General features: G+C 37.1%; 1 protein-coding gene across 4 annotated transcripts in view; it reads right to left on the minus strand.

Annotated features, from left to right (window-relative positions):
• The window catches only part of LOC124162852, a 269,833-nt gene that overhangs the window by 39,724 nt on the left and 215,955 nt on the right, over positions 1-14,154 (minus strand). For all 4 annotated transcript variants that reach the window (XM_046539526.1, XM_046539527.1, XM_046539529.1 and 1 more), the window contains one exon: positions 2,186-2,280. In XM_046539526.1, the coding sequence (XP_046395482.1) occupies positions 2,186-2,280 (95 nt within the window). The remainder of the gene's footprint in view (positions 1-2,185; positions 2,281-14,154) is intronic.

The raw sequence follows: 14,154 nt of genomic DNA on the forward strand, positions 1-14,154 counted from the left end.
ACCAATATATATCTCAAATATGTACATGAAATATTTATCATACATCTTTTTTCAATAATATTTTTTCAAATGGTCAAAAAGTGACTCATTCCAAAATTTTCAAGAGTTGAGCAAAATAAATTAATATCATTTACAACAAATGTTAATATAAACCACAATAATACCGTAGGTATTAATGATACTGCAACAGCATGCTTTAATGCCATATATAGATGCTTAAAGTTGCTCTCCGGGATATCTTTCCTGCAGTTTCACCATCGAAGATATGAAATTGGATTGAAAAGTGAAACTGCGAGGAATATAACCTCAAATAGCTCCCTAAATAGCTCCCTCCGTGGAAATTATTTTCCAGTAATTCAGGGTTAACTACGCCACGCATAGTGACATTGGAGCGACCATAGTGTCGCAGCTTGCGAAAAGAAATAATTTTGCTATTCCATCTGACAGTATGCTTGAATTTGTTTACTTTTTTTGCTTTGCTAACATCTATGTAAACAGTTTAGAATCACGATGTACCCTAACCATGACTGAGACACACACCATCTATGCCTACCAAACCCATCATCCCGTTTTTGTTTAGAATAGAACACATGCCTTTCTCATGAAGAGCTTAATGGCGTGATATACTACACGTTCACGCCAGAAATATACTTACAATTCACACGTGTTGCCAATAATAGTTCTTGCCTCCAGAAGAAAGTTTACGGTATTGTGATGATGATGACTTGGGACAAACCAGGCCATGGACAACTTGAAACTTTCGATTTTGGGATTATACACCGTAAAACTATTATCCAAAGTGGTCAACGAGATAAAAAAAAACGGGGACATCATACTGCCAGCCGCCCGCCCGTCTTTAAGACACACTTTTGACAGTTATGATGCCGTAGATCGTGGCAGTTACAGGAAGTAAGATGAGGAAAGATGGACTAAAATTTATTATATCTCTATTCATTTAAGAACATGAAAATAATTCCGAATCGTTCATCGATTATTAGAGTCAATTTTTGACAGCGATGTGAGGTTTCTGATTTCGTAATCGTCGATTCGAAAAAAGGTAGTTAATTTCGGAGAGAGAGAGAGAGAGACAAGAAATGCTGAAAAAATGCAATGCAACCAGAAGATTTTAAGATTTTATGGTGTAAGAATATTTACAATTTCCCAATTTATAACGTGATGAATATAATTAAAATTAAATGGGCAATTATAACATAAATTTTAATGCTACAGGTATGGCTGAAGGGACGGACGGATTTTTAAAAAGTTTTTGCTGAGTAGTTAAATATTTCCGATAATTTCCTCCACATTAAAAAAAATGATTATGACAGCAACGAAACAGCAAAAACCAAAAATTCCGACATAAATAGAATTAATTATTTATAATGCATTTGAGATGAATCAGTCAAGTTCAAGAGTAATGGAACGTCGGCTTCAGAGTGCAAAATCTCATATCATATTTCTGCTTTGGTAGATCGAGCTTTAGGAATATTCTGAATTTAATATATCTTGGTGTATATAGTTCTCCATCAGCGGCGTTTAAAATTTTAAGTAGACCCGAGAGTTGGCAGTAATTTTAGAAATAATCCATTAAAACGAAATAAAATAACTATTGAGAATAATACACTATATGGCCACAAATTAAAAATATATATTACTTCATGATCCTTTTCAATGCACGAGTTTATTATTTAATATGCAATAAATCGATCTCGGACAATTTTTCAGGGATAAATTTGATGATATGAAAACTTACATATCTGTACAATTCTTAGTACTATCACAAAATAATCCAAATGGGAAAACGTTATGACAAAACATCATGCAAGGATTGCAGGCTCAGACGGCGCTTCAAAGCAGGATGAAGAATCACAGGTCTATCGTAAGTAGACAACAACATAAATAGCCAATAGGTGTGCATACAGCGTGCGAGAATGCGCTCCGTGGTTTCTGTTACAACCTTTATAAATGACCGAGAGGGAATGTGTTGAAGCCAGAGAGTTGTGGGGATGAAAATGGTTCTTAAGAACGAACGACCCAGTACTGAGATTCAACTGGCTATGGAAGCGATTGCCCAAGGGTTAACATCTTGAGGTGGTGGTGTTTGTTTTCACAGGGCAACTAGGCGCAACCGACGAGGATGGGGTTCAAAAGGAAAGCAAACTATAAAAAAGATTCCCTTACTTACCGCCTGAACAACGTTCGTAGAATTCCCTCCTCCGTCCTCAGAGCCTTCTCCATAGTCCACGGCTGCGGATCGCTTAATAGCAGCTGCTGGAGAGCCTAGAACGGAAGAATTAGAAGCCATCGTTGAAGTTGATGCATGATGCGCACAACGTCGTGTATGTATTGCATATATAGTCACCATCGGCTATCACAGCGGAAAAAATTTCTAACACAGTCAATGCGAGGAGAAATAAAAGCGGGCAGCAATCTGGTGCTATCGTAGTTAATGATGAAAAAATCGATTCCGATTAAAATCGATTTAGATCATCATCCAAAATCGATCGATGAAATAGAGATCGAGCTTGGATGACCGAGTTTTGATCTAAACTTGATTTTTCAACTATGATCTTGACCATTTCGTGTGATTTCAGTAATATCGAGACGGTTACCTACTGCCATGTTTCAAACCCCACATGACTCTTTTGTGCTCAGTCGATGAAAGAATCAAGAAACCCGCCGTGTTTATGATTAATACGAACAACCTTAGCGTATCATTAATCCAAGAGCCCAGAGAGTTGTCCTTCATTAGAGAAAATTGGCTAATAGACAAATAAGCAATGAAATGAATCTAAAGACCAATTCATTCAAGACAAATGTGAATTGGAAATAAAGAAATAAAACTTTGTAAGGTTCACTATTATTTTAATATGGGCACGACCCGGGTTTCATAACGTAGTTACTACTCCGTCTAACGTTACGAAACCCGGGTCATGCCCACATTAAAATAATAGTGAACCTTACAAAGTTTTATTTATTTATTTCCAATATGGAGAGGTTTCACAAAGTAAAGCCTGAAGTTATCTGTTATACAAATGTGAATATTGATGTAAAGAATTTCCCGGCAAAGAAATGCTTTCCGCTCAGGAATTTTGGCACTAAATTCGAATTATTTTTGGCAGCTCCTTTGGAGTATAAAATTGAAAGCAAAAACCACCATAAAAACTAAAATAAAACACAAATATTCACAAGGATTCAAGGTTGAAAATACAAAGCCAAAGAGAGTAAATGAAGGGGTTAGAGCTAAATTATAAATCATATGTTTACGTTTTAATAATTTTCAAGTTCTAGCAAATGACAAATTGTAACTAATACCCATGCTCTAAGAAGGAATATGAAATAAGTACGCGATTAAAGTCAAAGAGACTGTATTTAAATAATCTATTAAAGCAGCCAATTCATCAGAAAGTATAGATTATACCAATAAATTGCCTCGTGATGGGCGTGAAACAAGTATTCTAAGAAAGAGACTAACTCCTGAGTTTATGAAGAAAATGACTAAAAAATGTAATTACTTATTTTAATATTTTAAAAATAAATGGAGTAAGAGAGAGAGTTTAAGAGAGCAAATTTAAACAGGAACATATTGGTGGTTGAGAAAATATCTAAGGATAATAAAAAATACTTGCAAAAAACGTAATTTTTATTGGAATTGGCAAATTGTGAATATAGTGGATTTAGGTCCTTGAATTTGGTTGAAAATTCGTGGAAAACAACATATAAGGCCCAAGAATAAAAGAGATAAGATGAAAAAAGCCTAGGTACTGTAAATAAAAAAATGCACGTATCAATATGAGCGGTCCTCAGAAGGTGCTATTGATTGAATTTGTATTATTTTTTATTTTTATGCATGCTTAATTATTTTTTTATTGTTGTACATGTTAATTAATGGGTAATTGAGTTCAGGTTCTGTAAAATCACAGTGCGACCTTTATTCTCTGTATTATGTATAATTTGAAATAATTTCTGTTACGTCATTGTGAGATATTTCTTTTCTTTTGGCATTATTGTTGTACTGAACAGTATCCATAGTATTGGTGGTCCGCACAGGATATATCTGTTTGAATTTGTATACTTTTCTCTTCTATTTGTATGCACGAATCGATTATGGATTGTTAAAAGTGATGTACGGTTATTTTCACATGGCCAGGATTTTAAAAAAACAAATGAAATATTATTATTAGTTCGTTTGAAGAAGATAGTTATAGTTTCAGAAATAAAGGAATAAAACTTTGTAAGGTTCACTACTATTTTAATATGGGCACGACCCGGGTTTCGTAACGAAGTAACATCTTCAGGTCCTTTCAGGTCAGTTATCAGTTATAGTTTCGTTTGCCATTATTTCGCGCTTTCTTGGATCGATGTGAATAAAAGGCGAGTAAACTCACATGCCTCCACGTCGAATAAGGAAGAGGTTACCGGTAGAAAAACAGCAGCTATAAAAATAGCAAAACCCAAAATAGTAAAGAGCAAGGACAGCGGGAAGACGCCTGTTTGAGGAAAATTTCTTTACGGCTGACAGATGAGTCAACTAGGTATCTGAGTAACGGAAAATAAATGGTTACTGAATCCTAGGAAATAGAAACGAGAAATTCAAAAGATATACGAGTAAGGAAAAACCAAGGTTTGTTTAGAAATTAAAAGAATTTTACGCCTTCGCAGAAAGAGCGACGGATACTGATTGAGGGGTAAGGATCGCATTGAAAGAGCATTAAGTGCACTCTTAGTGATTCAATGGTGTGGTGATTGAAACGCATATATAGTTTGAATACAAATAAAATTGCCAATAAATCCTTCATTGGCTCAGATACTCTCGTGTCTGCATAAATGGTTGCAGACAGAGCGCTGGATAGGGGAAAATAGATGCCATTTGAATAATTCATGGCCACTTTGGATTGTCAATCGAGTATTTACGCACAAGAACAGATTCGTGAGGTCAGAGAACATGGCATCAGAAAGGTGGAAGGGGATTTCGTATGAGATGTGATATTATGCATCATTTCATAGTGCGCAACAATTAACTTAGTAAATCAGAGTAACGAATAATAAATATCAGTTGAGAGTAGCACTGCTGAATACGAAAATGTAATCAGACGGTGTAGGCAGTCTATAAAAGCGTTATTAATCTTTCAAGAACGCTGAAAACTCATTAAACGAGTCCGAAGATAATAAATAACAACTCAGTTGATAAATTTATCGGAGAAATGCAAATTCAATGCCCATTATTTAAGCTTTATTAAACTCACTTCCCCTTAGTCAAATATTACTTCATTACTTTGGGAAAATTACTCGCTATATTTTTAGTTGAGGACCTTTTAATGATATATTAACAGCGAACATAGGGTATTTAGCATTCTCTAATACATGAAATTTTGTATTAACGACGAATGATAACTCAAAGATTGAGATTTTATTCGATATTTTCATCTACGATGATCCAAGTCAACATTACACGACAGAATTGCAATATGCAATATTTTTCCTATCGCTAAAGTTGTTTCTCAAATATTACATCACCAGAGGAGGAAAAATCATGCTCTGCTCACAGAATTATGTTGGCGATGGGAAAAAACGAGAGAATTTCCTAATCATTTCCTAAAGCCTTGACCTTGATTGTCTCTCGGAATTCTATCTCATTCAAAACATCTCTATATATGTGTAATTTTTCTAAACCTGCCCCGTGAACGGCGGTGAAATATACAATATTCTTTATATATTTTTTCTCATGGCAATTCTTGTATATCTCTATATACCTTAAAATAAGACGCTTGAAATTGGAAAATGAAAAATCAAGGCATAGGAGAAAAAAATCAGCAGATATATTCCGATTTATAAAGCATACAAAGGACATAAATAGTCAGGCAACCTTTCCTCTGCTAATGTAATTTAATTCCAATTTAAGTAATTATTGTCACTTATCTTCCAAATTGTTGCTAATTATTGTCTTCCAAATTAAAATATCGTAACATGGACGAACATGTCAAAACTCATTCTACATCGCTACAATATAATTAATGAAACAATGGTGATAATATTAAGTAAAAATGCGAGAATAAGTAAAAAAATGAAAAGGGGATCAGGGCACTTTAAAAAAAACAGATTCGAGATGCTAAGACTGCATGTGCATATCATACTCCGTCTTCATCAATTAATCATCCACGTTCTCATAAGAAACATTCATTATTGAGCTAAAGTACATACCTCCTACCTCCACGTAAAATTGGTAACTAAAGGATTCCATAAGTAAATGCAAGCCTTGACGAGACCCGAGACGTATTCATGTTGTCCATTTATAATCACTTGGGAGAGGAAAATGCCACTAGAAAGTAATATCTTGGAGTGTAGGTTTTTAAGGATTAAATTTTAAAAACGTTTCGGTATATTTATACTCCTTCTTCAAGGCTATAAATGCATATGATTATATAAATTTGAAGCATACAGGCGTGAAAGGCAATTAGAATGTTTTTATAATAACAAAAAAGGATTTCAATTGTAAATTAATTAAAAATAATATACAAGAATTTTTACATTTAGTATTGTAAAAGACATTGTAGTTACCTTTCACGCCTATATGTAATAAATTAATGTTAAAATATTCATTCATAGCCCTGAAGGAGTTATAAAACTATACCAAAGAGTTGGTCAAAGATTTTGTATTTAATTCTTACAGACCAATAATCCAAGATACTAACTGATGTTAAAAATTAATGTCAATAAAAAAAAGATGAACTGCCGCAAAGCGTCTTTATTAGCGCAAAACAAACACTTAAAAATGCACCTTTGACCACTCCCATACAAAATTTGGTACCTCGATTGTGAAACGTAAACATGGCATTACAGAGATTTAAAAAAATCTCAAATAATAAGATCTCAAGATTCACATTCATTGCGGCGGAGGAGCTCATGGTCCATGGAACAGCTAACAGGTTTGGTAAGTCTTACTCACTCTATCACTCTCAAGTAATTGAAGTTTTGGGAACACTTTCATTCAATAAATCACTAATCTTCCCATGTCAACGGTAAATTGATGAAACGCCACTCCAGTGAAATCGCCGGAAAAATGTAACCAATGGACAGGGTTTTGAAAAGTCCATAATTTGAAATACTATCAATTAAAGTTTGAAAGAACATACCTACGCTGAAAGGATTCAATACTATTCGACGAAATTCTAGCTGGTGTTGATTAAGTTTTGACCTTGAAACCAGTTTAGAGACAGTGTTTATTAGACTTATGCATACCTATCTCCTAACAGAAACTATTTATTTATCGTTTATGTAAAGAATTTAGCTCACAAAACTAAAAGTAAACTAAATAAAACCTAAATATGTCAATCAAGTAAGGCAATGCAGCCTCACATATTAAGCAAGGAGCTGTTCACGCACGAGTTCTTTGGTCCTGTTGCATGGATGGGTCTTTTTGAAATAATTTTTATTTTGAAAAAAAATAGGAAATTTTTTACGCTTAAAAATACCAGTTAGCAGTTACTAGCGCTGATCACAGATTGTGAGGGAAATTGCATCACAAGACAACGTTTGTGACTGCGATTGAATTAAAGATGAAAAATAAAACGTGGTAAAATAAGAATACGCCAATCAGGATATAAAAACAATATTTTGAGGAATGAACTATCGCATTAGAATAAAAGGATACTTTTATGATCATCATCATCAGTCAACAATCCTAAGATTGGTTTGACGCAGCTCTCCATTTCTCTCTCCTACCCGCTAATCTCTTCATAGCTACATATTGATTCTCTTTTACATCCTTTATAACCTGTCCGATATAACTCATTCGGGGCCGTCCCTTGCCCTTTTCCCCTTCCACTTGTCCTTCAACGATTGTCTTCATCAGACCATCGTGCCTCAAAATGTGGCCAACTAAGTTGTCCCTACTTCTGCTTAATGTTTTTAGGAGGCTTCTCTTTTCTCCTACTCTCCTTAGCACTTCATGGTTACTCACACGGTCAATCCATTTTATCTTAATCATTCTTCGGTAGCACCACATTTCGAATGCTTCCACTCTTGACTTCTCTGCTGCTGTCAACGTCCAAGCCTCGCTTCCACAGAGAAACATACTCCATATGTAGCATCTGATGAATTGTTTCCTTACTTCTATGCTGGTATTTTCAGCTGTAAGAAGATTCTTCTTTTTGTAGAAAGCCCTCTTCTACAAAAGCCTGCGCTATTCTACTGTGTATTTCTTTCTTGCTCCGTCCATCGCTGGTAATTCGGCTTCCCAGGTAAGAGAACTCGTTCACCTCTTCAAGCTTATGCTGTCCTAGGTTGATGTTTGTTTTAGCCTCCTCTCTTTTGCTGCAAACTAATATCTTAGTCTTCTTTTTGTTGATTTTCAGCTGATATCTGGCCATTGTCCTTTCCATGTTTGTCAACGTCTTCTTCAAATCCTTCTCTGTCTCGGCTATGACTGCTATGTCGTCAGCAAATCGCAGCATACTAATTTTTTCTCCGTGGATATTGACACCCGAAGCTTTCTGCTTGATTTCGTTGATGGCTTTCTCTATGTAAACATTAAAAATTAAGGGGGAAAGCGCACAACCTTGTCTCACCCCTTTTCTTATTCTCGCTTCTGCACCGTTTGGTCCACATTTGTTCACAGCTACTTGGTTTTTATACAAACTATGAATAATTCTACGATCACTTTTATGATAATCAATGATAAAAGGACAATTTTATGTAAAATTATATATTCCGTATGGTTCCACGATATTATTGAATAAATGCTATAATAACAAAATGGGTCTTCCACGTACGAGTTAATGTCTATTTGCATGAATCAATTTGTGGACCGGAACGGATCATGTACGAATGCATGAACCAAATTAGAACAGGTTCTATTATCTGCGCATGCACTCACACAAGTTGGGTGGTTACACGGTGCATTTTGGCGTTCATTCTCGCGTTCATACATTTAGACATTAACCCGTACGTGTTAATGTACCGTGTAAACAGGCTTTGGTATACTAAAAATGATCGCTCGGAGCACAACGATGTATAAATTATAATTTTATGTTTTATAGAAAGGTCATCGTATCTAAGAATCGACAACAACTAAAAACGTAATGAATTCTGCGCAAGGTTATGAAATGCATTGCACCGTGAGTTATGACATCATAACCCAGAACAAGTTTAACCCCGTACGATATTACGTGCACTTGAGGTTCGTGTTTTTTCCTGTCATAAAGCAAACAGTGACACACAGTCATGAATTGTTTGAGATAAGCTCACTAATATATCACAGTAAAATGAAATTACTCATTCACTAAAAACCGGAAAATTGATTTTTATCGGGACAGTCCGTTTGTAGTTTCAAATAAATACCTTAAAACAACAATTGCTTAAATTCTCCATCAAAAATTCATGTTTTCCACGTCCGAGCCAGTACGCACATTTTTATTATAGATATCATAAATCTATAAAAAAAATCCTATTTCTATCCAGGATATCGCTTACTTCTTACTTGGATTGTGAGTGTACGCTCATAAAATGCAGTACTAGCAGAAAACTATATCGACCGGTGTGACACAACATACAATCCGTTTTGGAATAAATTTTCTTTATTGCAGAGTAAAGGGTTGGACTTTCGAAAGGTCGCAACAGGGACTTGGGTTATGATTTCATTAGTAAAAGTAAATGACCAATGGTGCGGAAACTATGAATTTTTAAATTGGAATACAAATGTTTCTGCTGTTATATTGCATTTCACTGAACAATGAATTAGATTTAATGTTGAAGTTAGTGCGAGGTAAAAGACTGGTAGTGGAATAATATAAATGGATAAAAAGTTGGCTGGCCGGCGGGGTAAAGTCCTCGCCTGCCAAACCGAAGGTCGCGGGTTCGAGTCTCACCTGGGTAGGTTGCCTCTATCGAGGGAATGGATGTTCGTGTGCGTTTCATAATTAAATGCCATGGAAACCCCTATGTAAAGACCAATAAGCGCTGTTTTCGGTAGTGTTAAAATAAAAAATATAATTAAAATAAAACCTATAAGTAATCGAGACTCGGTATCGAGTTTTCTGATATAAATTAAATAAATGACTAGAACTCAAAAATCAAACTACGAATTTTGCGAAAGTTATTAGCAAAAAGTGTGTACTAATATTGTAAATGTCACGAACAATGGGAAACAACAAAGGTAAATGAAATCGACGGATTAATGATACATAAAAATATCGTACAGTCCAATTAATTTCAATTTCACAAACTCTACTACGCGTGTTTCGATTGGCTAGCAATGATAAACAGGTGTACTCATCATCCTTATAACCATCCAGTGGCGGTTTGCCCATAAGGACTCTCGGACGCCGCCCCTCCCAAATATTTGAAAAAGTAAAAAAAATAAATATCCATTAATTTATAATTATACATCTGATTAATCAAAATGTTTTTTCAGTCCCATACATCGAAAGTGTTGGAAAATCACGAAAAGAAATAGCGCTAGAAGTTCGTATTTGTAGCCGTGGGGCGCTGGCCAGAACGTCCCAATCCATCCCCATGCAGTTATATGGAGAGTGGTAGTGGTGGGGGCAGCTGGTGCTATGACGCGTCTAACATTGTGTCTTACGGAAGTCTTGGGACGTCGTCCGAGATTGCGCAGAGCGACGAGTGAGTTGACATCGCTGCGCAGGCCGGCGGGCGTATAATCTGGCATCTACTTGGTGCTGCCACAGAATAGGGACCTACGGAATCAGAATGGTCACTGTTCTGGGTGTAGTTATACGATTTTAATTTTAAATTACTGGTAGGTTTTGCTACAGTAAATAAATTATTCCATTATGCTTGCGTTTTTTGGTGTTTGAATTCCGGAACACATAAAATCCAACCAGTTAAAGGCCGTATTGACGAAGGAAAGCTATTCTCGAGTATTTGCCGCAGTTCTGTTATGATTACGAATTTCAAGAACCTTGGGGAAACTAAAATTATAATATTTAGGCCATAACAATGTATTAATATCTTCCCGATGATTAGAAATACGGTGCCTATTTTTCAGATAAATTTATCAAAAGACCTGCAGTATTAGGAAAAATCAGTTAACATTCCCCACTGATTTATAATTTAAGAAATAGGTGCGTGCGTGATAGGGTGAAGGATTAAACATGATTAACCCGTAAAACGTGACTTTGAATGGAGTCATTCAATGAATGTCAAGAAGTTCCGCGTACAATGCACCTTTTGTGTGTAGGTTCATCATTTTTCTAGCCGACCTTGTTCTATTAGGTTATGTTCACCTAATTCCTCAGCGGCAGAGCGGTAGCTGTCTGTCGGAAAATGTCCACTTGGGTCTGATTTAAGTGGATTCGAAGAGTTCATATCAGTGCGGAGATCCTTACAGCTCCTATCTGTGGCTCAGAGTCGTCTTCTTTTACGATCTAGAATTTATATTCTATTATATCATGGCAATGATTTCGAAGACATGATTATTCCAAATGCGACCCGTTGGCGTCTCGTGTGTTTACCACACATGAATCTTAGACTCAAGGAGATGGTCCGTGACGTCCTTTGTTTGCTTGAATGCCTTTGCTAACCTTAAATTCGTCCCTCAGCTGAATCAGCATTAGTGTACCACGACTTCTATCTCCCTTGAGTCGTCCTTATAGTAACGGCAAGACTCTCGGAAAGAAAGGAGTGAAATGAGTTCAGACATCATTTTGGAGGAGATAACTGTGCGTAATTGCCGATTAAGAAGTTTCTTAGTGCTGTGGGTACATTCAAGAAGACAATTTTGAATTAATCATCAGTGCTCGTTTGTTTCAGAGAAATATAGGGAAAAATTGTCCCAATTCTGTGTCCAGGGACTTTGTTCTTTTTGGTCGTATTTTTCGTCGGACTATTTTGTGTCGTCCCTTGTTTATTTATAGACTAGTACCCTTGCCATGTGTTCAATCGGAGAGAAATTTTTGTCCGGCGCTGATTTCAACGAACGTGTAATTTATCACTTTGCTGGACAAAAGGAAAGAAGGATGGACTTCTGCAATATAACTAAAGGCATATGAGTATTTCAGATTTTGTTAAAAATGTGTGAGAAATGTTTAATTATTGATTTTAAATCATACTGTATTCAATAAGTAACGCGAACACCGCCATCAAAGTTTACATCTGCAATAGCAAAGCGCGCGCATTCTAGTAGTGTTTGTTGCCTAGTGGAAGTCAGTGACACTCCCCTCCCTCCTCAGGTATTACAAGTGTCATTGCTACCTAAATCATTGCAAATGTTGTATAGATTTAACAAATAACGCATTATGATTGCAAAACGAACAACGGAAATGTATTGCGGGCATATCCGCACGAAGAATGTAGGCGCTAAAACCTAAAGTTACGTCTTTTCGTTTGAATATGCAAAATATCGCAGCAAATATATTTTTATTCTTCAAGATAATTGATCAGTATAATCGAGAGTCCGGACTAAGCCGAACCGTATGACCGAGAGTCTACTGCATTTAGTATTTATTAATCAAGCTTTATTAGGAAAACTAGGTATTTTTGTTGAAAAAAACGGAACATAGGGCATCACAAAATTTAATTCCTAGATTGCCGTAAAAACTTAATAAAATACACGAAATATCAAAAAATTATGACCCCCGGTGGAGTGCGCCCCCCCTAGCATTTGACTTACGAGCCGCCACTGTAACCATCACTAATTACTGTAAACTAATCGAAACACTTGAGTAAAGTTTGCGAAATAAGAATTAAGGGGACCGTAAGATATCTTTGTGCATCATTTAATCTGGAAATAGTTGAATTCACTCTGAAACCAACGGAACTGCGTGTTCAGCTGTAGAAAAGAAGATGGTTAAATGATTGTTGCTGCAACTGCTCACCAGCGCAGTACGAATTTCTAAGAGACGTTTTCCTTTTTCTTGAAGAGAACATCTTTTAAGATAAACAAGTTATTCAACTCCAGTTAGCAGAGTGTCATTGTTAGTTATCCAGAATATGGCGTGAAATGGCCCGCCAGCCTCAATTAATGCGGTTATTTCACAGAAATGAGCTGTTGCTTCACCCGTTTCGTTTCCAAACATGGCAATCTCTTTGTCATAATAATCTGACCCAGCTCCGGGAATTCTTCTGGCTCCGCAAGTTTTCCCTCCCACACAGCAGCACTACTCCGCTTCGAGGCCTTTGCAACCAGACCGCCTTCTTTCATTGCCTCGGGCAGCACGTGATGGGAGGAGAGGAGAAAAGCAGACCGACCTCGCAGACCGCCGAATGCGTTCGTTCAACACGCCACCCCGCCTCCTCCTCCGCCTCGGATACGACAACCGAAAAAGCTGCGGCTCCGCACGCCCGCGGGCACGTTCCTACGCACTGCGACTGTTTTGACGGACATATAATATTCGGATTATAATGTTGTGTCCCGAAATACAGAACGGATCATAGAATAACGAATATAGATCTCCGACCCGAGTGGCTAGGCCGAAGTCTCGAATATTGGGTAGAGGCACCAAAGAGTAGCAGCTCAAGTAACTCGGTAGCTTAACTGGCTAAAGCACTCGGCCGGAAATCGAGGGATCCGAGTTCGAATCCTGGTCAAGGCGACTGATTTTTCCTCTGTGGATTTTTCGCACAATTTGTGCAATGCGGATGACTCCGTAAAAGTTATCACCGCGGCTAGTCCCGGTATACTTAAATAAATCAAGCGTTGGCGATGGAAGATGTTTATTAAGCCCGAGCCGGAGTGTAGCCGGGCCTCCGGCTGCACCTTAGAGATTATTCCCCGAGTACAGAAATTCTGGGGTATTTTTACCATTTTCTGGACCAGGAGGCTGCAGTGGGTGGCGTGAGAAGAGTCCTAAGCAAAGGATTCCCATAGAAATAGTTTCCCAGGGAAAGGAACTGCATTATTTGGCCAGTGTACCGGTGACCCATTAAGCAATAAACCCTTATTTCACATTTAAATCCCAACACGGCTTTGGAGGACGACTGCCAAAATTATGACGTCTGACCAGTTGGCCAAACCCTTGGAATGAGCAGATGGACCTAAAAACCTCCCCTTCACTCTAGGCGTGACCCTCGGACGCTCCCATGCCAGCCTCCAAGAGCCCATAAAGTACCACGACAGCCTCCACCCAGGGATGGCAACAGAAACGAAAGTCAAAACCAGTGATATTTCAACAGTTTCGTTCCCGTGAGCGAAAT

Source organism: Ischnura elegans, chromosome 7, assembly GCF_921293095.1.
Source record: "Ischnura elegans chromosome 7, ioIscEleg1.1, whole genome shotgun sequence".
In the NCBI taxonomy this organism is placed as follows: domain Eukaryota; kingdom Metazoa; phylum Arthropoda; class Insecta; order Odonata; family Coenagrionidae; genus Ischnura; species Ischnura elegans.